This window comes from Hemiscyllium ocellatum, chromosome 1 (genome assembly GCF_020745735.1).
Source record: "Hemiscyllium ocellatum isolate sHemOce1 chromosome 1, sHemOce1.pat.X.cur, whole genome shotgun sequence".
NCBI classification, from domain to species: Eukaryota; Metazoa; Chordata; class Chondrichthyes; order Orectolobiformes; family Hemiscylliidae; genus Hemiscyllium; species Hemiscyllium ocellatum.
In genome coordinates, this window is record NC_083401.1 from 66,568,035 (window position 1) to 66,589,516 (window position 21,482).

At 41.0% G+C, this 21,482-nt stretch overlaps 1 protein-coding gene across 3 annotated transcripts in view; it reads left to right on the top strand.

Annotated features, from left to right (window-relative positions):
* Positions 1-21,482, top strand: part of setbp1 (SET binding protein 1) — a 308,361-nt gene that overhangs the window by 215,410 nt on the left and 71,469 nt on the right. For all 3 annotated transcript variants that reach the window (XM_060821651.1, XM_060821616.1, XM_060821713.1), the window contains exon 3: positions 5,773-9,322. In XM_060821651.1, the coding sequence (XP_060677634.1) occupies positions 5,773-9,322 (3,550 nt within the window). The remainder of the gene's footprint in view (positions 1-5,772; positions 9,323-21,482) is intronic.

Here is a 21,482-nt window from a genome sequence, read left to right on the forward strand (position 1 = left end):
TATTAGTGTTTTCTGTTTTCTTAATGAGAAAGTGGATCAAATCATATTGTTTAGTGGTTTAGCTCTGCTTTTAATTGGCCACTAGTGGTTTTGAAACTGTTGTAAACAGTACATAATTGTGACATTAATTCGTACTAGATGTTAACCAACTTAAGAAACCAATCTGAGTATGGCATTTTTACCTTACAGTCACAAGGGTGTTAGTCATTGACAATTTGGAGAGCCCTGGGTACCAGTGCAGGTGTGAGCAGCCAAGCAGTTTTTCTGATACTACATCCGTGAACAAACAATCCCTATTATCTTGTACCATGGAATGAGGGGCCTGAAATTATGTACAAATTCAGATTGGGTTTGGAGTGATGGTGAATCAACAGTATTTATGGGTACAACAGAAAGCTGCAGCCACTTCCTGCCCATTGAAGTTCTTGCTAGTCTTTGTAAACAGCTTCCTTTGTGCATAAATAAGAACACTTTCACGTGCTTTTGTTACAGCAGTTTGATTAATTTTGTTTTATTTGGGTATGAAAGCTGCATTTTTGAAATAAAAACAGTATGAGCATCTTGTTGTATAAAACAAAACCTTTAATTGTGCCACATTAAATTGAGGTGTGAGAAATGCTGATCTATTCTGCAGTTTAAATAAGGCAGCTGCCTTGTCTACTAATTAACTTGATAGTTGTGTCCAAATGAGTCTTGTAGCGGGACAAAAGGTTAACATTAAGGCTTCAGATGTCATTTGTAATCATTTTTTTGCTGTGTGTTTTGGAGAACCATAGCAAAGCTGGTATAATTCAGTAAACTCAACTACAGCAGATAGACTGTACAACCAAACAACTGCATCACTGTGACCCCTGTGAACATGCAGGCATTTTTATTGGCCCGATTACAGCTTTTCTGACATGTACTGCATGCTAAGTGTGAGAGTTAAGGGGTGGGTGGGGGAGGAGTAGGAAAGCCAGAGTGCGGCAGCAGCTTGTCGTATTCAGAAATAATGAGACCGCTGGAAGATGACTGGCTGCATTTGTAATAAATCTTCTTTTCTCAGTTTCTCTGCTATTTTGCCAGATTAAGAGCTCCACTGATTTGCAGGAACAGCCACTGTTTTTTGTTCTGTGCTTACTTTCTGAAGACAAGGACAAGGTGAGTGGCTTAAGCCTGATCACCTGGTTTCTGCCCCACTGTCTTTCTCCACCCAGACCCCCATCTCCCTCATTGCACTTAGTTCAGGCCATGCCACCATTGCAGGGGTGTTTCCAAATTAACTTGTGATATCTGCAACCATATCTGTGGGTTTGAGAAGCCTTGAAATGATCCCTTCAGGAAGAAAACGTGCTATAAATAGTCACGGCTGTGAAAAATCAGACAGTGAAGTGCATTTCACTCTGCAGTTTGGCTAACTTTACAGACAATTACCTATCTTTATGATAGTCAGACTTTGATATTTGTCAGCTAAAAGATTTAATCCAGCATTCTGCAGGCTGTCAACAATCCTGTAAGTAGCTGTTACAACTTCAGCAACCAAATGTTGATTATTTTAATACCGTTTTGAAAATAACATGTTTTTCTTGCAACTTTCAATATAATAAACATTTTTTTCAAGAAAATAACTTGAAATCTAAAGTTTGAGATCAGAACAAATGTCAAATATTTTGAATAGTGAAGAGGCTGATGGGGATCTATAGTGCAATAGAAATCCTATACATGCCCAGAGGCTCCAACAGTATCTGGAAAGAGCAAGATAGGTTTCCAGTGGTAATCAGTCATGAGCAAAATATTTGAAAATCATTGTGTGTGTGGTATTTTTGATTAAGAAGTGATTTTCACATACAGCATTTTTTAAATCATGTTTTTTAGAAGGGTGTTGAAAGGGGTCTAGCTCCCAGGAGGTAGGTGTCTTGCTGCAGATCAGGACACAGTCACTAATGTTATTAATTTTTAAAAAACAAAATCGCTGATGGATGGCCCTGAACATCTGACTGCATTCAATATGGCTCCACATGGAGAGCATGTTGTAATTAACCTAGAAGAACAATCAACAGTGTATGTTGTTTTAAGTTTTAAATTTATTAATATATGCAAATGAATAGAGCCATGGTTCAGATGTTTGAGAATCACAGCAGGAAGCAATTATAGGCACGCTAACCAGCAGCTTATCTCAATTCACGCGGGCTCTTAATAAGGATTTTGCTTGAGAAATAAACTGCTCAGATGGAAGTGTGGCTGATTCTCAAAGTATACAAGTAAAAAAGAACTCGAGTTTGATTGGAATCAAATATAATCCATTTATTTGATACTGGAATTTGGCTATAACTGCATATGGTTCATAGGCACCAAGTAACTCTGTTTTCATCTTTCTCTGGTTATCCAACGCACAGCTTGTTCTGTGTAAAATACAAACCACAGATCCCTTGATGATCTTGTGGGTAAAATGATTTCCTGATGTGGTACGAAGATGTTCAGAGCAATGCATGTCCTTACATTTGTTCCCTGTCTCGGCTGTATCAGCTGATCTATACTTAGCTCTATCACCCCTGGGCTCAGAGAAACACAACAAGCATGAGAACCTGGTCGCTGTCTAGTGATCTTTGCAGCAAAGGATGGATACTTGGTATGAATTGGATCGGGTCCAAGTTAGACATTATCTGGAGTTGAAAAGTTTTATAGTTTGCCATAACGGGAGGAACAGCAGACCTCAAGAAAGTGGTTGAGTGCAGATAGCGTCAGTGGAATTGTTCACCTGTAGGAGCCAGTAACTTAAGGAAAGAAGATAAATTAAGAGATAAAGTATCATTACTTTAATTCTGACTGTTGGTGGTGTTAAACAGGCAGTTGGCGTTGTGGCAGGTATCAATGGGGTTCCATGTTTTGTGGTTTGTGTGTTTCAAGGGAATAATGCTTGGAATTCTGTTTAATGGTTGAAAATCATATTTTGCCAAACTGAATTCCACTTGTTGGATAGTTCTAGAAGTGAAATGGCTCAGAATTACAGAGTTTGGCAAATGTTATGGCATGAGTGCCTGAAGCTTTCATTTGACTGCACTTTTTTGTTTCCTGTATGATTCACATGATGTTGTCATAAGTGCTACAAAGATCATGACATATTAAGCACAAATTGTAATTAATGCAATTCTACTTTTAAGACAATTTGTGCTGCTCTGGAAACATTGGTTTAGGAGCAGGGTGCACCGACAAAACTGGTCGCACCCTCCAAAGGGTGAATATCTGCCAATGAAGCTCATTTGTTGGCTTTCAGGGAGGCTCCAAATTAAATATGCATGGCCTGAAAGAATTTGCAAAATATTTAAGAAGGAACTGACTTCCTCAATTTAAGTAGAAAATAGATTTGTAAATTATTTTAAAAGTGGCTTTTAGTAATTTCGGGTTGAATTGTACATCCCCTGCCAAGTATGTTTTCACTGGAGATGGGGAAAACATGTAAAGTCTGTTTGGAGCTCGACTCCCAGTGTGTTAGCTTTAATTTGGGGTTGAGCAAGGCACACGGTCTCAGTTCATGGGTCTGTCCCACACCTTTACTGCCTTTTTTATGGGCCTCAGTTCTTCTTTATGTCCATTAAAGGAAGACAGCAGCAGGCAGGCCACACTGCAAATGCCATTTTTGAAAGGGCTTCTTTGAAAAGGAAGGAAGAAAGCAGGGCAAATAAATCCAAGAAGGTAGATGTTCTGCATATATCAGGGGTATCTTTCCATCCTGCCCCTGCAAAATGTTAATCCCTTTTATTCCTCACCCCATCCCACAAATCCCTATTCCCCCATTCCCTTCTTCTCCTCCCATGTTCTCTCATCTCTCCATACCTGAAAACTGCAGACATATCCTCTTCTTCCTTCACCTCATTGTGGTCCTAACAGCAGTATCCCACTACTGAACCCTGGTACTGCTGGTAATGCTAGAGCTGCCAGCCAATAAGATTGGCTATCGGCTGTCAAAGGTGGGACATCCTGTTAATTGAGAGGCTGAAGTCTGCATCGGAACCTGTTTGTTCTGTACGCAGTTCTCTGGGACAGTCCTTTCAGAGGCTGGTGTGCGTGGTAATGACTATCCTTCAGTTGTTGGTGAGTGGCAGAGTAGACCCAATGGGCCGAATGGCATAATTCTGTTCCTACATCTTGTAGCTTTATGGTCTCCTATTGTGGCACCCTGCAGCTAATGGGGAACCTCCCCTTCCTCCAAAGATCTCACCGGCTGCCCTCAGGACCAACGTCTCAAGCTCCAACTGCCCACCCCTCCCCCATTTGTTGGGTCCATTTGACGGGGTCCATTTGACAAGCTGTAATGAGCCTAGAAACTTACTGTGATCCCAGGCTTGCTTCTTAGTGGCTTGTCTAGTCTACTATGATAGCAGCAGTTGCCAGTGTTCCCCAAGGACACTGCTGAAAAGAATGAGCTGCTGGCCATTTAATTGATGTGAGCTCTTGTGGGTCGGACCTTATCCAAAAAATGATAAATTCCAGCGCTTCAGCTCATTACTTGCCTGAGGTTCAGAAATTCAATTCTTGGTTTCCACTTCCAGAAGTGGGGTTACCCCTGACTTTCCAACAGTAGAGGAAGCCATTTTGCCCATGAGGTGTCCACCAGTGTTTTCTTTTTATTCAAAGGAAGTCTCGTATTTTCATGTAGTTGTTGCTGTAGTCTATCCCTCATTTTTTATACGTTGTATCATTGCACCAATCTTTTGGGTTCTGTGCATAGTGACAATAACATACTTTTTCATTTTTATTTAAACTGCACCTAAACAAATTTAAATAACTTGAATACTATAAAATGATGTATTTTGATTGGATACTTCATCTTAGGATGTGGGGAATCCAAAGCTAGTCTTATTGTATATGTCAAAGACATGATTGAGATTAATTACACATGTAAATAGTTCAAGGCTACACAAACTGGGCAGTCTGGTAGCATACAGCAATATAAACTGATGCAGTATAAGTTCTCTGCAAAGGTACAATTACACTTTGTGTTGCTCCATTTTGCAAAGGTAGTATGTTAATAGTTACACATACCAGCAGTTAAACTGGTGCACTCCAGCAATGTCAACTTTTATATTCTAAATGCTAATCTTGCACCAAGAATATTTGATGTCATTACTACAGCATGTAATGTTTTGGATAATTTTGTGAATTTTTTTGACAACAGGAAGTGCAACATTATTTTGGACATGTTTTTGGCGCCATCAAATACCATTTTTTCTTGGTATTTTTTTTCTTTGGAGTCAGCCAAATGTAGCCATGATGACTGATCAAATGTCTGCCATTCTCATCCTCCCAGCGGGCTGTTAGTAAAACCAATTTGTGATCATGCATTAGGAAATGTGAAAGAGTAACTAAGAATGATCTAGCCTTTTCATTTTTCCTGACCTCTAAGTGTGGTAGTACTAGCAGCTTCTCTGTAATGCGATGACTGGGCTTGTAAACTTACTCTTTGAGGAACTGGCAGCAATAGCTCGCGCTGTGTACACACTGGGTTGTTGTGTCAACCTGCTGTGCTACATCTCATCATACTGTCATTTTTTAAAACAAAAAAAGGTATGTTTGGACATAAAAACCAGCATCAAAAGATGAATTCAAGGTTTGAATCAACTTTGAATGTTGATGATATTTAGAAGTTGTTCAAACTTTAGTTTTATCGTCTCTGTTGATGTCTGAGCCTCTTAATATAGATTGTGTTTTCTCTTGGCCTGATGTTATTGTTCTCTGTAATTCATCATAGGAAAAGGTCACTTTTACTAAAGGGTTTACTTTTTCTTTTGACAGGGTCCATCAAGGTCTCATAGCCAACCTGAAGTGCGATTCACTGAGATTCCCTCAAGATTACAACATGACTTCAGTTCTGACGGTGTGAAACCAAAGTACCAGGAGAGAGTTAATCAGCTCCAACTTGAGTGGTCTGCAACGTCTGGGGTCTCTCCTACTTTCCAGAATAATGCAACAGATGTTGATGCCAGAAGGGAAATAGCAAGCACTGCTAATACAAATTCCATTTCAGATCAATTCTGTGACTTTCCGAGTTCACAATTGAAAAGGCCTATTCCTGGCTGTACCTGGAATCAGTTTATAAATGGAAATGCTGGACTAGCCATTGTCAATGCTAACCGCCTGGTGACTACTAAATTGTCTCAGTCCATTGGTCACCCAGAATCGACAGCTAACCTAGCAAAATCAACAGATAAATGCAAAGAGTACTCAGAGCCCACAGACCAGCAGCTGTGTGGCAGTGGAACAGGAAAATCTTGCAAAAGAGACACCAAGTGCCCTCGAAACCAGATAGGGAATAATTCTGCTGGGTGGGACAAAAATGGTCAAAAGGGAACACAGTTAGAATTGCATGGAACTGCAAAAGGCAGGAAGGAGATTTTAGCAGGTCTCAGTGCAAACACAGAACTACCATCGAGAGCATCTCCCAGCAGGCCCAACACAATGAGTAGTCAGGACAAGGATTCAAGTTCTGTCATGATTAGAATCCCAATAAAACCACAGACTGCAGTGTCTCCTGGCACCAGAACAAGAAAAGGACGGCTATCAAAAGCAATCATGGACAAAAACGCACAATCAGAACCAGCGTGTGCTGAATCAAATGTTAAAAATACTGTAAGTAACAGCTTTCCCAATGCTGGAGATACTGGAAGCAATAGCCAGAGTCATGTCAGCAGCAAAGTAATCAAGCAGCAAAGTAGAAGTATGCAGAAGGAACTCGGTCAAATCAGTCTAGCGGTAGGCAGAGCTGGTGAACTAGCCGACCTTTCAAACAGTGGGAATCGGGTTAGGAAACCGACAGCAATATTGGCATCACCTGTTTTTGTAGATCCTACCAAGAGCAGAAGGGGCTCCCCAGAAATGAAGCATTCGAAACATTCGACAAAAAACAGCACCATTTCTGCCAAATGTAAAACCTTAAATCTTCTGAAGGAAAACAGTGTTGCACAGCAAGAAAATACAGTCATAGAGCCTCCTTCTGCCTATCCCATAACTCCTGCTAGTCCACTGTATTCGAACACGGATAGTTTGACAGTCATTACTCCTATGAAGAAGAAACGGGGAAGACCAAAGAAGCAGCCTTTGCTTACAGTTGAGACGATACATGAAGGGGCTGCCAGCAGCCCAGTTAGCCCCATCGGTTGTGACTCACCTAACAGCAGTAAGAAAAAGAAAAGAAAAAGTCCTGCTAAACTGATACCAATGGATTCTGTCACCTTAGAGCCTAAAGAAACGTCATTTCCCAAAAAAGATGGGAAAATAAATGTTCTGGATAAGAAAACAATCAAAACTATCAATAAAATGAAAACCATGAAACGGAAGAATATTTTAAATCAAATTCTGTCCTGTTCTAATAACACAGTGCTGAAAAAGAAAGTGCAGTCCTCTAGTACTGTTTCAACAATCTCATCTGTGCTTGAGAGCAAGTTAGGGAAACAGATCAATGTTAGCAAGCGAGGGACTATTTATATTGGCAAAAAACGAGGAAGAAAACCAAAAGCCATGGTACAGCTGCAGCAAAATGGAAACAAAGGTGCTGAGAAGTATTCGAAGCCAATTTCTGCCCATTCCGAAAATCCAACTGTGCCTTTCGGCTCACAGCTGACTGGAGCAGTGTCACCAACCACTGCCCAAACATCACCTTGCCAGGTTATGGGACCTACAGGAAACCTTAGCCCTGTCAGCAGTGAGACCAACTTATCTGAGTCAAAGGCAATGCCAAACCTTCAGCCAATCAGTGCACTTCCTATTAAAACCCCAAAAAGCTTGCATGCAAGCACTTGGAAATTGTCTCCACCACGGCTCCTGGCAAACTCTCCTTCTCATTTATCTGAGGCAGCTTCTTTGAAGGAGATCACACTGTCACCTATCAGTGAGTCTCACAGCGAGGAAACAATACCTAGCGATAGTGGAATTGGGACAGACAATAACAGCACTTCTGACCAAGCGGAGAAGAGTACAGAATCACGCCGCAAATACTCTTTTGACTTTTGCACACTGGATCCCTCAGAAGGCGCAGTTGTGGATCCTGGTGCAAAAGGAAAACACAGTCACAGACAGAAACACCTGCTCTTAGATGATTACCGTCTTCATGAAAGTATGAAGAAACAGAAGCATAGACGGAAGAGGAAAAGCCTGCAGATGCAGAATAGGGATGACTTGCAGTTCATAGCAGATCTGGAGGAACTAATTGCAAAGTTCCAGGTATTCCGCATATCTCACAGAAGCTACTCTTTTTATGCTGACAACCCCTATCCTAGTATTTTTCGGGTCAATTTTGATCATTACTACCCTGTGCCATACATTCATTATGATCCGTTACATTATCTTCGCCGGACAGCTGATCTTAAGTCCAAGAAAAGGCGTGGTAGACCTCCTAAAGCCCAAGAGACTATGACAAAGGTGCCTTTCTTACAGGGTTTTGGGTACCCATTACCCAGCGGGAGTTACTATGCACCCTATGGCATGCCTTATACATCAATGCCTATTGCTGCAGGTATGATGAACCTTGGGTATTATGGGCAATATTCAGCTCCTTTTTACTTGTCTCATGCACTTGGGTCATCAGCCCCCTTCATGAGGCCAGCGATGCCTCCACCCCAGTACCATGCCAGCTCCCACTTAAAAATGCCAACCACTGCCAAACACAAGGTAAAACACGCCATGCATTTGCAGCCTTCGATTGGGATGGATTTAAATACCGTACAGCCTTCGTTAACATCACAAAGAGGTGGTGGCCCTGGAATGCCCAGCAGCCGAATTCATAAGCGCAAACACAAGCACAAACATAAGCATCGAGATGATCGGCTCATTGGGTCCCGAGAAGACCTAGGTGAGCTCTTTGGGTGCAAATCTGATTTTGCTAAAACGTTAGTGCATCAGAAACTAGATGGCTGTGACAAAGATATTACACTGGGTGCTGACAAAGGAAAACCCAAGGAGAAACTGAGGCAGCAGTATATTGAGCCAACAGGGCAAAAGTCATCAAAGAATATCTTTGACATGGAAGCCTCATCGAAATTGGCCTTTTCTGACTTGCCACAATGGACAAGGACTACAGAGAAAAATGATCCTGTCAGTGAGTCAATTGATGCCTGTGTAAGAAGGTTCACAAGCACTGAGACCCGTACAAGACGGGAGGCCTCAATGGACCTGTATGGGGATTTGCAGTCTGCAAGTAGCATGACTGAGAAGCGGGAAAATGAATTAAGTGGGAGTAGAAAAAGGCACTTTGAGGGTTTTGGATCATATCGGGAGAAGAATGGACCTGTGCTAAGGACTAACAGGAAGGACTGGGGGCAAAATCCGTATAATACCCCTGCAGCACCAGGTAGTTATATATTTTAATATCTTGAAAATGTATCAGTGACCAATTAATTTTTTAAGATCATTTTGATCAGACATTAAGGTATGTGATATGAACTGCCAGGTAGCAAACTGAGTTTCAGAATTATGTTCATTTCTTATCTTCATTTCCGTATGTTAATCAGGACTCTAATTTTCAAGTCGAATTATTCTTTAAAGTGGAATTCTGAAATTGTAGTAAAATTGCTACCTTATCATTGTAGTTAATTTTGACAGCCAATGTGGTACACAAAAATGTGAGTCACAATTATTAGGAATTGCATTTCATTAAAGAGATTGAAAATATTGAGCTTATAAAGACATGGTTAAACCGAAGCAATACATTAAAATGGACCTGTACCTATCAGTAAGTTACCAACATGTAGTACATGCGAGGTGATAGATACATTTTATTGTATCTCTATTCCTAACTTGGCAAAAAGAATACAGTATTCACTACCCTTCTCCTTCAAACATCTCAAAGGGTTTTCAGTTTATCTCTATCTCAAACTAGTTATGGCAGCTTGGGGGGTCATGATTGAGAGGCTGGTATTTGTGATGAATTCTTTGTGGGGAAATTTTGATTTGTGATGGATCACAAGTACATAAATGAGAAAATATATTGAAAACTGCAGTTACAGAAAGGAAGATACATGCATTAAGGCAAATGGAATATTGTCAGTTATTGCAAGATGTATGGAGCATAATAATAAAGGAAGTCTTCCTACAACTCCACAGGACATTGATGAGACCATACCTAAAGTACTGTGTAAAGTTTTGGTCACCTTACTCAAAGAGGGACATACTCGCATTGGAAGCAGTTCTGAACAGGTTCACTAGGCTGATTCCTGAGATGAGGGGGTTTGCGTTGTGAGGAAAGGTTAAGAAGGTTGGATGTGTAGAATTTGAAAGAATGAGAGGTGATATTATTGAAACATGACCGTTTCTGAAGGGAGTTGATAAGGTGGCTGTCAGAAGGACATTTCCACTTATGCAGGAATCTAGAAGTGAAGACACAGCTTACAAATGAGAAATTTCCCATTGAAGGAATAATTTCTTTTTTCTGGAGAATATGAATGTTTGGAATCCTCTTCCTCAGAGAGTAGAGGAAGCTGAATCTTTAAATACCTTGAAGGCTGAATTAAACTGATATTTGATTGACAATGGAATTATGTGCTATGGCAGAGAGGCAAGAAAATTAAGGTTAGAACCAGGTAAGTCATGTTCTGACTGAATGAAGTAATAGGTGGGAAGGGCTGGTAACATAATTCATAACATATTTCCATTTTTTATGTTCTTACGTTAATACATGAATGAAGGGACCACTGGCTTGACTAGTGTTCTTTGTCCATCTCTAATACCATTGAGACAACTGAGCAACTTGTTATGCTATTTTAGAGGGCAGTTAAGAGTCAGTTGCATTATTGTTGGTCTGAAGACACACACAAGCCTGATTGACTTCCTTCTCTCAAAGACATTGCTCAACCAGGTGGGTTTTTACTGCAATCTGATGCCTTCACCACTACCTTTACTGATAGCAAATTTTTTATTCTAAATTATTTTTAAGTAATTGGGATTTGAAGTCATGTCATCAGATCATTAACCCAGGCCTTTGAGTAACTACTCTTGAAATATACTGTGCCCACTCAATATGTAATAAATCAGAGATATAATTTATCTGAGACGTTCATATATGTTTTCAAAAGACCAAGGTAGACTGAGCAAGTGTCATCAAAACACAGAATATTGGCATATCACTGTTTTATCAGCAGCAATTCCAACCATGCAGAATTTGCCTGTTCTTAATAGTTTCCAGAGACGTTTAAATAACAAGCATTCACTATAATCAATAGCTGACTCTGAGATGCACTTGAGCTCCATTGCCTTATTTTTTTTTAAATCCTTCATAAATCTTTTTCTTCTTTTTGTAAAATTACCAGCCACATGATTTGTTTCATTGTAGCTGCAGACTTGTGAAATAAATTCCATTGTATCAGTCTTCACAGTGGAGTATGAGGATAATACACTTGACATTCCAGGTGAGTGAGCAATGAATCAAGAACTGGAACTCAGTAATGTTAGAAGTAAGCAGGAAAGCAATCTTAATAATATGGTAAAAGACTGTCTACTCCTGAGGGCGTAATGGTTTAAACTGGCGGGGGGGGGGGGGGAGGTTTAAGGAAAGTAGGTAAAGAAATTGGGCTTGCTTTGTCCTTAATCATCTAAAGCCCTCTTGATTCAGGATTAGATTAGAAAACTGCAAATTAAATCCATTATTCAAGACAGGTAAAAGAGAGCAACCAGGAAATCATCGACCTGTTAGTTTAATATCTGCTGTTGAGTAATTATTGGAATTGATAATTAAGAACAGAATGACTGAGCACTCGAAGAAATTTGAACTGATTGGAGAGAACTGACTTTAATATGTAAAGGCTCTAAGTAAACTGATTGAGCTTTTCTTTGAGGTAGTAACTAAAGTTGTAGAGACAGAGAGAGAAAGTACTGTCCAAGCCTGCATTGTATCTGAATGTGGGAGCGGAAGTCAATGGATACGATTCCATGGACAAGATACCACAAGAGATTCTTAGCCAGAAGTAAATCTCATGGAATTGCAGGTAAATTATTGACCAGTTTAGGAGATTATCCTCTCAGAATCACTGGATTGTTGCAGACCATTGTGGCTGGATTGGGTCTTTCAATAAGCAACTCACTTAGTGCTACTTTTGTGTCATCTCCCTGTAACCTTGTACATTTTACTTTTGCAGATAACAGTCTAACTTGATTTGCAATGCTCAAAATTCTGAGACAGTGAATTTCAGACCTTAACCACTCACTGAGTGAACAAGATTTTCTTTATCTTGCCATTGCTTCTTTTGATCAACTGCTTTAAATTTTTGCCCTCTCCATTTCTTGATCCTTTGGTGAGTAGGAACTGATGCTGCCAATCTACTCTATCTTTTGGTAAAATAGGCCATAGTGTTAATGATTTGTACCTGAGTATAACCTCTGATGTCTCGAGAGGGTCGATCCAGAGGCCCTAACTGTTTACTATATTTATTCATTTGTTGGGTAAAAAAATAGAGAATAATGCAATTTAATTTTACTGATAACATCAATCGAGTAGCATAGCCCACAGTGTGGATGACAGCCTAGAATTCTAAAGAGACATTGATAGAAGAAATGAGACTGAATGGGCTGAAGTTATTTTCCCTGCAGTATCAGAGGCTGACCTTATAGAAGTTTATAAAATCATGAGGGGCATGGATAAATAGACAAGGCCATTTCCCTGAGATGGGGGAGTCCATAACTAGAAGGCATAGATTTAAGGTGATAGGGAAAGATTTAAAAGGGACCTGAGGGGCACCTTTTTCCACAAAGAGGGTGGTATGTGTATGGAATGAGCTGCCAGAGGAAGCATTTAAAAGACATCTGAATGAGTATGTGAATAGGAAGGGTTTAGAGGGATGTGGGCTAAATGCTGGAAAATGGGACTAGATTAATTTAGGATTTCTGTTCAGCATGGATGAGTTGGACTGAAGGGTCTGTTTCCCTGCTGCGCAGCTCTATGATACTACACTTCATTAAAATGTATGGTTGGGTAGAAAACTATCAAAAATGCATAAGGAATGCGTCAGCCTTTACATCAAGAGGCCTGGAATAAAAAGGGCAAAAAGTTTTGCTCGCACTATGCAAAGCCTTACTTGAACTACATTCCGTGTACAGTTCTGGGATCTGCACCTTTGAGCATTATCTACGTAGAGAAAAACTGCTGAAAGCTGCAACACAAATCGAGTTGGGAGAACACAGAAGGCTAGCACGAGGTGCAGCAGGTAATCAGGAAGGTCAATGGAATGTTAGTCCTTATTTCAAAAGTATTGGAGAATAAGAGTAGGGAAATCTTATCGAAACTTTATAAAGTGCTGATGAGACCACACATAGTGTACCGTGAGCAACCTTGGCACACCCATCAAAGGAAAGATATTAGTTCTTTGGAGGCAGTTCAGAGAAGGTTCACTAGGATGATCTCTGGTATGGAGGGATTGTCTTATGAGCAAAGGCTAAACAGGTACTCACTGGAACTTAAAAGAATGAGAAGTGATCTCATTGAGACATACAGGATTATTAAGGGACTTAACAGCGTAAATGCTGAGAGTTTGTTTCTCCTCATGGGAGCATCTGAGACCAGAGGGCATAGTCTCAGAATAAAGGGCACCAATTTAAGACTGAGATCAAGAGATATTTCTTCTTAGAGGGATATGAGTTTTTGGAGCTTCTTTACCACAGAGAGCTGTGGGGGCAGAATCCTTGTGTATATTTCAGGCGGAGACAGATAGATTCTTGATTAGTTGGGTGAATCAAAGAATACAAGGAAAGTGAACATGAAGAACGTTGGACCAGCCATGATTCTTTTGAATGGTGGAGCAGGTTCAAGGTGTCTAACAACCTCCTCCTGTTCCTATTTCTTATGACCATATTGGAAAAGATACGCCCACATTCCACGAATGGTTAAGAAAGAAACAAGCATTTAAAGAAGTGCAGAGTGATCAAAATGTTATCAGACTCAATGGGTTAACTTGTGAGGAGAGATTATATCAAGAGAAAAGCAAAAAATGCTGGATGCTGTGAATAATGATAAGCCCCAGAAACAGGAGTAGGATCACCATGTGTGTTTGACCCACTTCTATTACTCCTGGTACAGGCAGAATGCCAACTTCATGCTATTTAGGCATCACTGTACCCTGTAGGCACTGCTAACTGCTGTCAGGTGACTGCACACCTGAGCAGAGGCCAGACACTGTAAAAGATTGGCAGCAGTTAAAACAACTTTGCACTTTGTAAAACCAGTGTAGACCTCTGAAAAGGAAAGGTATTGTGGGCTCGAGCAGCTGCTGAAAATCAATCCATAACTGATTGTGACCTGAGAAAGTCTCAAGAATCACATGATATGGGAGGTAACTGGCTCCACATTTTACTAATGCTTGCACTGGAGGTGTCAGTTGAGAAAGCGAAGTGGGGTGGAGGAAGAAAGCTTCTTTCTCCACCAGGGTCTTGGATGTTTTCAGACACACAAAGGGGATAATAGCTGTAAATAGCCACGGTGGTCAGTACCTGAGCATCTGGATGCAGTGCCATAAGAGGTTCAGTGACCTCACACAAAAGATCAAGGATAACGTATGAATCTTCAAATACCACATGCCATAAGTTTCACACCTAGTCTCTGACACTGCTCAATACACCGTATCCCAGTCATACGCTCAACAAAAACTTCCATCAGTAACAACACATTATACTATGCATGGATTCACTCCTCTCTCAGTGCAGCTGCAAACCTCGTACCCACACCTCACACTTTACAGGCGCTGCTAGCTATTCAACCATGACAGGCACGTCACCCAAGCAGATAGCATCACACTCATTGATACCTTTCCCTCACTCTTGCAGGCCAAGGTGCCACACAATGCAAGGTAGCAGCTGCAGAACTGTCAGGTCAGATGCCTCTATCTGTATTTAATCTCACGGAGGAAACATTAGTTGTCATTATTAGTACAGCCATGGGAACACAAGTTCATAACTAATCCTCCTTCTCACATCCCATTTCCCCATCATTCCTACAAACCCTTCTCTTTTAGAAGCTGCAAATGATATAAGCATGACCTCTTCACCTCAGTCGATTCCTTCATTTATAGTCCTTCCCTTTTAGATACCCAAGAACTGCAACCTGGTAAAACAGGAAGAAGAAAGTGATATATACCCCAATAAAAGCAGAATACTGCTAATAATGGACATCTGAAACAAACACAGAGAGTACTGGGAAAACTCAGCAGGTTTGCCATCATCTTTGGAGAGATAAACCAAGCTAACTTCAAATTCAGTATGACCTCTTCAGAACTGAAAGGGATTGAATAATTTATTTTTATACAGAGGGAAAAGAAGGGTGAAGGAAACAGATGGTTTGATGGCCCAGTACAAAAGAGAAAGGGGTTGTAAATAGTGGTGAAAGAGAAATAAAGATGTAAAATGGTCTAAATTAAGGTGTGAAAGGTGGAGAATGGGTCTTCTCTACTGAGAACAAAGTAGACAAGCCAGAAAGAAGACAAGCCCAGAAGGGGGCAGATGGGAGAACAATGGAGAACAGACAGTCATGATCTGAAGTTGTTGAACTCCATGTTGAGACCTAGAGGCTGTAAAGTATCTGAGTGGACAATGAAGTGTTCTTTCTTGAGCTTGTGTGGAACTTTGCTGGAATACTGAAGTCAATCTAGGACAGAAGTCTGAGCATGACAGCATGTTGGAAGGTCGAGGTCAATCCTACTGACAGTGTGGATATGTTCTGAAAAGTGCCTGCTAAAAGCAACTTTTAGATTGATATTTGTAATTAGATTTGATAACAGTAGTTATTATGGTCACCATTACTGAGATTAGCTTTATATTGTAAACTTATTAATTCAATTGAAATCCAATTTAAGATTTGAGCCTATTTTACCAGACCAAAAGTCTGGGTCACTGGATGTTATTCCAGTGACATTGCCACTCTGCTCTTCAGATGCCCCACATAGCAGTGCAGCATATAGCAGACTCAGCATCCTGCCATCTGGCCTGTGAACCCCTGCAAGGATATTTCAGAGCAGTTTGGGCAGTAAAAGGATTGTTTTAAGTGGCCTACTCAATCATGCCATGTGGCAACCTGGCTTTCGTTGCTTGCAAGCTGCCCACATGTGCAAGTGTTGGACACTAGAATATTTCACCACATCAGTGGATAACCCTGAATGATTCATAGCCTTCTTTTGGTTTAGTGAGGTGGCTCAAATCCAAATGATGTCTTAAGGCACCAAATAAGAACTGCCAGGCTAGATATCAAGAGAGCAGGATCCCTCCACAATGATACAGTAAATTACATGGTTGACACACAATACTTGCCAAACAATGTGTGTGTAGTCTGTGACATCCTGAAACATGGAAAAGGCTGTGATCTGTGTGAAACCACTTACTCCATGAAACCTGCTGCTCCCTGGCCGGCCAGAGAGAATGAAATACATTCAGCTTTCTTTGAACAGAAAGTATCAATGAACTTCTTCACTCAACAGTGGGCAGCAAACCACAAATGTTGCAACAATCTCCAGCTCAAGTCAGGCAAGCATTGACATTTGGAAGTTCATGTCCACAGTCACATCTGTTACAGGGTGATCCTAACCCTGTTGTAAGGTTAGCCTTGTGACTGTAGCAGTTGGCAGGCTTCAGTGAGGATTGAAAGTACAGATGTTGAACATGTTGCTCAGGTCCAGGTAGGAGAATCCCCTGGATGGGTATCACGTCTTGTTGAATGCTCTTTTTCTCATCCTCCCCCCGCCCCTTCACTAATCTTGTAAATTGGTGTCTTCCTGTCCTCTGCTCATTCTTCCTGTTATCTATATTTGAAGGAGAATGCTACTAGTGCAAGCCAACCATTCAACTAATCTGATTTGTACAAAAGTCTTCCAGTCTGGACCAACATTATTTCTTGTGGACTTTCCAACCTCAAACTGTTGAAGAAGTATTAGATGCTTGCACTATCATAGCAATATCTCATGGAACTCAATGAACAACTGAGCTGAAAGTAGTAAAGATTCCTTTATTTGGCATTGATGGGGAGGGCGCCCTTCGTGTTGCTCAATGCATGTTCAACTATCTGTGATTGAGAGTGCATTGGTAATTTTATTGAGCCCCAAAATGGAAGTGAGAGTGTCTGATGTCATGGCTTGCCTACTTTGCATACTTCCAGGGAATGTTAACTGCCTTCACACTGATACCCTCACCAATATGATGAGGACCAGGATTGTCAAAGTAGATTTTCTAGCAGTGAGGACCCAGTTAGATATTACCAAGGACTCTGGTGATAAGTGAGTCAGAGATATTATATGATAGATCTGGCAATGCAATTCTGGATAATTTGGTGTAAAATGGAAAGCAGGAAACAATGTTAGTTATACTAAATGTATAATCATCTTCCTATCCTACTCAAACTTAGTTCTTCTAAAATGATTTAACGTATAACTATAACATGATTATGACTTTTTGAACTTATTCTTACAAGTCACAGGTTAATTATACTCAAGATGCTTTTTATTTAATTTACAATCTTAACTGTTTACATTTTAATGGTGAAAATAATTTCTGGCATTAGAGTTCAAACACCACTACCTGTTTGGCCTGGGTTTTCTCTCATTCTGTAGTGGCATTTTCCTGTCATTAAATGTTCACTTTGCTGACATTTGAAAATGAAATCAGTCTGAGCTTCAAAAGCCCATCACAGCTCAGGAGGGAAATGATGACAGCTAATAGTTTATGGCCACTTGATGACTATCTTGTGTGATCCCCAGACAATGAATGTCGGAGTTTGATGGAAAGACAATTGTTATGAAATTGTGAAGGGGAGATGAGCAGTCATTGCTCGTATTTTTCTGAGGAGATTAATGTCTTCTGTTTAGCCATGGGATTGTCTGCCTGATAGGCAGAAAGTCTGAAAGATTCCCATATTAATAAAGGATTTAAAACTCTTTCTTTCTCATTAGTGACTATTTTTAGTCTCACTAAAAGAAACCTCCGACAAGTATTCATGCTATATGTCAGTCAGGTTGGAGTTGAACATTCTACAATCAAAAGCATTGTTTCAGCTTGACTAACCTTACCTAATGTCTCGTTTTAATGGTACTGGATCCATGGACTGTCTTTTACAGAGGTGTCTCTCTTCCCCTGTCTCAGGAAGAAATTTCAGCCAAAACTGACTAATGTTAAATAAAGGCTACTCCTCCAATGGCAGCTTTAATGAGGTAAGACAGGGATTTCTGCCCATCAATGGCCCACACGTGAGAGCTACCATCTAATGGGCACTGCTCGAAATGCAAGGAGACCCACATTGAAAATGGATCCCAGACCCAGTTGGTCCCTGCCATTTTGGGTGGGAAGATATTGGCGAGTTTAGGAAGAGGGGCAAGGGATATGCAGTGAGATAAGATTTTTTTGGCCAGGCAAGAGGTGATAGATTGGGGCTAACATCTTGGATGTTGAACCTGAATCACCCAGCCCACCTTAACTTCCTGTCCAAATCACCTAGCCTACCATTCTTTCCTGTCCAAATCACCCAGCCCACCTTACCATCCTGCCCAAATCTGCCAGCCCACCTTACCTTCCTGCCCAAATCACCCAGCCCACCATTCCTTCCTGCCCAAATCACCCAGCCCACCTTTCCTTCCTGTCCAAATCACCCAGCCCACCTTTCCTTCCTGCCCAAATCACCCAGACCACCTTTCCTTCCTGCCCAAATCACCCAGACCACCTTTCCTTACTGCCCAAATCACCCAGCGCACATTTCCTTCCAGTCCAAATCACCCAGCCCACCTTTCCTTCCTGTCCAAATCACCCAGCCCATCTTTCCTTCCTGCCCAAATCACCCAGCCCACCTTACCCTCTTATCCAAATCACCCAGCCCACCTTTCCTTCCTGCCTTTAATGGAATTGGGTGAAACATTCATCTTCTAACTCTACCCACCTGCTGGCATTAATTGTATATGGTACAGGTAGCATTATATTTGGTTTAGTTGGAATGTTAAAGAAAGCTCAATTGTCCTTTTTTAGTTAAAATGGTATGTGGATTACTGATTACAATGGCAGTCTGCCTAGTGTTCATAGGATCCAGACTGGGGTGTAAGCAGGAGGTAGTGGTCTTCATAATGCATATTAGATGCTCCCCCCTCAAAACCAAAGCCAACAGGGGCTGTAAAATCTAGCCCAAATATGTTTGACAGAAAAGTAACTTCACAAAGAGAAAGCTCATGATAATTTGGTATCTGTTAAGTACTCAGAGGATCTTAGCGTCTCTCATAGCCAGTACATCAATTTTGGTGTGTAGTGAATGTTGTTTATGGAAGGAAAATTACATGCAACTCCTGCAGATCATATTTGCACATTCTTCTCCAGTTAATTTAGAACAATGTACGCCAGCTATCTATCCCAACCATTGGTGGCATGAGGGAATAATGGAATATATCTGAGAGTAGATTTAAAAATAATTTGACCTCTCACTTGACAACTGTATTGGCGCCGTCAATGCCTGATACACACTGAATTAGATAGATCAGCAAAAACCTACATTCAATTCCAAATCTCTGCTAAGTAAGCCAGTCTTACCCAGGGTAACGATACCTTATGTTCTTACTTACGATTTATTGCCTTGTCATCTTGCATTTAGTATTTAGATGTACACTTGTGATGCCAAGACATGGAAGGCTATAGGTCATGTGCTGGAAAATGGGATTAGAATGATTAGGTCCTTGTTTTTGACTGGTGTGGCCTGATGGTTTGAAGGGCATTTTCTGTGCTGTAGTTCTCTATGATTCTATCTCTGACTAAGGAAGGTAAAAGTCAGTCAAAGTGTTTATGTTCCTCATCACTGTTCAGTAGTCCGAGTGGGTATTGCAAGTGTGATGCCAGATGGACGCAGGATTTGGGTTGACTTCAGGACTTCTCAGAGGAAAAGGATGTCTGATGTTTCCTATCTACATGTTAAGAAACATCAAATAGTGCACATTCCAGAGACTAGCTTGCATCGAGCTCTGCTGCAGCATGATTCCAGGAAATGAAGAGAGAATAATGAAGGGAGGGCAATTAATACGAAAGAAACAGAGGGCAGAATCTTCCTGAGCATTGGTGGCATTGACGTTGGCAAGAAAGTATTTTCCAACCAACTGTTGAACTGCGTGATAATTTTCATCAGAGAGTGATGAGATGTTTATTTGGACATATTAGCATGTTTTAACATCTTACTTCATTAATGACCAACCGGATTATAACTAGACAGTGACTGCTTTTTCATTTATGAGATGTAGGCATGATTGGCTGGGCCAGCATTTGTTTCCCACTTCCGGTTGCCCCTTGATTTGAATGGCTCACCAGGACCACTTCAGAGGCAGTTAAAAGCCACCCATATAATGTGTTCAGGAGTCACATGCAGGCCAAACTGGGTAGGCACAGCAGATTTCCTTTCCGACAGGACATTAGTGAACCAGGTGGGTTTTTAAAAAAAATTCAACAGTCGGCTTTAGCGACACAGTCATCTTGCTTCTGCCTTTGGGACAGAAAGTCTGGGTTCATGTCCCACCTTTCCTCGATATGTCACATCATAGATTCAGTCCCAACATGATAGGCTAAGCAGTTATTTGGCAATTCCAGTTTTCCAGCTCCTCCGGAGCTGCATCTTGGACACCAGTCAGCTAAACATCCAAACACACTGCGTGGGCAGTGAGCACAGGCACCCTTGGCCAATAAACTTCAGTATTTGAGATATACCATTGAAAATAGGAGCAGGAGAAGACCATTCAGCTATTCAAAGTTGCTGTGCAATTCAATACAATCACAGCTATCATCCATCTCAGCGCCCTGTTCCTGCTTTCTCCCATATCCTTTAATCCCTTTAGCCCCAAGAACAATACCTAACTCCTTCTTGAAAACTCCTCAATGCTCCATCATGGCACATGGCTAATCTGCTTATAAGATGGTTCTATAGTTCAGTGCTGCATTTTGGAGCACACCAGCACCTTTCATTGACTGCTACCAGGACAGTTTACAAGCTATATCTGATCAGGTCACATCTCTGAGATGCTTGCTTGCTGTCTTAGTGTTTGCTCACTTTGCATCTACTTGGACATCCACAATATCCTTGTCAAAAATGCAAGGCCCCCTTAACCAGAGCTTAAGTGCCCAAAGTACATCAGGCGTAGCTTGTGTATTAGCACAGACACAAAGCTAGACCACTTGTCATGGTTGAAACAAATTATCTGACAAGGGGGTAGACATGTTGCAATATGTCCCTATGTTACAGCAGCCTCATAGCTGCAGCATGTGCCAGCAGCATACAGGACTTTGCAAAGGCATCAAGAAAATGGCCATGTCTCAAAGTCTTTGAGCTGTAGTCATCGAGTCACAGAGTCATACAAGACAGAGGAGGTCATTAGGCCAATCAAGTCTGCACCAATGAGAAGCTATCCTAAATCTACACTTTATAGCACATGGTTCGTAGCCTTGAATGTTATGACATCTAAAGTGTTCATCCAAGAACTTTCTAAAGGCCTCTATTGCCCATTAGCACTATGTGTTGTGTGAATCATTATGAA